The 1,685-nt window shown below is 50.7% G+C and overlaps 1 protein-coding gene across 1 annotated transcript in view; it reads right to left on the minus strand.

The window, feature by feature from the left end:
* The window catches only part of prpf4 (PRP4 pre-mRNA processing factor 4 homolog (yeast)), a 2,555-nt gene extending 932 nt beyond the window's left edge, over window positions 1-1,623 (minus strand). The window contains exons 1-6 of the mRNA XM_034897059.1: window positions 1,499-1,623; window positions 1,328-1,421; window positions 1,102-1,196; window positions 928-986; window positions 378-501; window positions 3-100 (exon numbers count right to left, since the gene is read on the minus strand). Of these exons, the coding sequence (XP_034752950.1) occupies window positions 3-100; window positions 378-501; window positions 928-986; window positions 1,102-1,196; window positions 1,328-1,421; window positions 1,499-1,608 (580 nt within the window). The 5' untranslated portion in view covers window positions 1,609-1,623. The remainder of the gene's footprint in view (window positions 1-2; window positions 101-377; window positions 502-927; window positions 987-1,101; window positions 1,197-1,327; window positions 1,422-1,498) is intronic.
* Window positions 1,624-1,685: the final 62 nt, after the last annotated feature.

Raw genomic sequence — 1,685 nt, forward strand, 5'->3', positions numbered from 1 at the left:
GTATAAGTACCTGCTGGTTCCCAGGAACCTCCCTGACGGATGCCAGGACACTCGGGACACTCGCTCACTGTGACCCTCGATGTCAGCAACCGGCTCATCACTACGGCAACCACACAGAGACACACAGACAGAGAGAGTGACATACAGACAGAGAGAACCCTAACCATGCTAACCATGCTAACCCTAACCATGCTAACCCTAACCCTGCTAACCCTAACCCTGCTAACCATAACCCTGCTAACCCTAACCCTGCTAACCATGCTAACCATAACAATGCTAACCCTAACCCTGCTAACCCTAACCCTGCTAACCATAACCCTGCTAACCCTAACCCTGCTAACCCTAACCCTGCTAACCCTGGTCTCCTTCCTCCTCACCTCAGGAGGTTCCACAGCTTCACCGAGCCGTCGGCGGCACACGAGGCCAAGCTGACGTCTGATTGGTCGAGAGAAACTCCGGCCTGTGGGCGGAAGACTATGGCGCCAACGTTGGTGTTGTGTCCTGAAAGACAAATACACAAGATACACACAACGAAGTACAAAGTACTTTTAGTGTGGTATTAGCATTGTACATTCCAGACTATAGTCGCCCCACCTGAACACTGCGCCTGTACTACGCGTGTTACGTGTGTGTGTGTGTGTTATGTGTGTATGTGCGTGTTACGTGTGTGTGTGTGTGTGTTATGTGTGTATGTGCGGGTTACGTGTGTGTGTGTGTGTGAGCGTATGTTATGTGTGTGAGTGTGTGTTATGTGTGTATGTGCGGGTTACATGTGTGTGTGTGTGTGAGTGTGTGTTATGTGTGTATGTGTGAGCGTGTGTTATGTCTGCGTGTGTGTGTATGTGCGTGTTACATGTGTTACGATGTTAAAACGATGGTAATTAACACGGAGTCCGGTGCGTTAACGCGTCTTAAAGGGACAGTTACCTCTGAGAGTTCGGATCAGACTGCAGTCGGGGACGGACCACAGCTTACACAGACCGCTCCTGTGTGTGTGGGGGGGGGGGGGGGGGGGGGGGGGGGGGGGGGGGTTAGCATGTTAGCAGTAGCATCGCCACCAGCAGGTGTTAGCGGTTGTCATGGTTACTGAGTGGGGGTTACCAGGAGGCCGTGGCCAGCATCTTGGAGTCAGGGCTGAAGTGGCAGAAGCTGATTGGTCGATCGTCTCCGATTTGACTGCAGAAGTTGTTCAGATTCTGAAGAAGAGGAAGAAGTACAAATATTATTTATGTATATTACATATGAATATGAGTGTTTATGTGTATTATACTACATATGAGAATGAGTATTCATGTGTATTATCCTAAATATATTTGGGAGTATTTACCCTCAGGCTCTTGTGCATCTCTTGTTGCCGGACCGCCCTGGTTGCCTCAGCAACCTCCCTCTGAGCGCGTGCAGCCTCCAGGCGCCTCATTGCCCTGACGGACCAATCACAGTCAGGCTCAGACGGACCAATCACAGTCAGGCAGACAACATTTCGAGTGTGATGACTCACCGGGGCAGAGAGTATTTGGCCAACCAGAGGCGAGCGTCCTTCAGGTGGGCGGAGCCTTCGTGGTACCATGTCTGCTGGCACTGTGATTGGTCAGAAACACACAACATCATTTCATCTCATAACACATCAAGTATGTGTGTGTGTGTGTGTGTGTGTGTGTGTGTGTGTGTTTGTGTCTGTGTGTGTG

The sequence above is a fragment of the Etheostoma cragini genome, chromosome 16, assembly GCF_013103735.1.
Source record: "Etheostoma cragini isolate CJK2018 chromosome 16, CSU_Ecrag_1.0, whole genome shotgun sequence".
NCBI lineage: Eukaryota > Metazoa > Chordata > Actinopteri > Perciformes > Percidae > Etheostoma > Etheostoma cragini.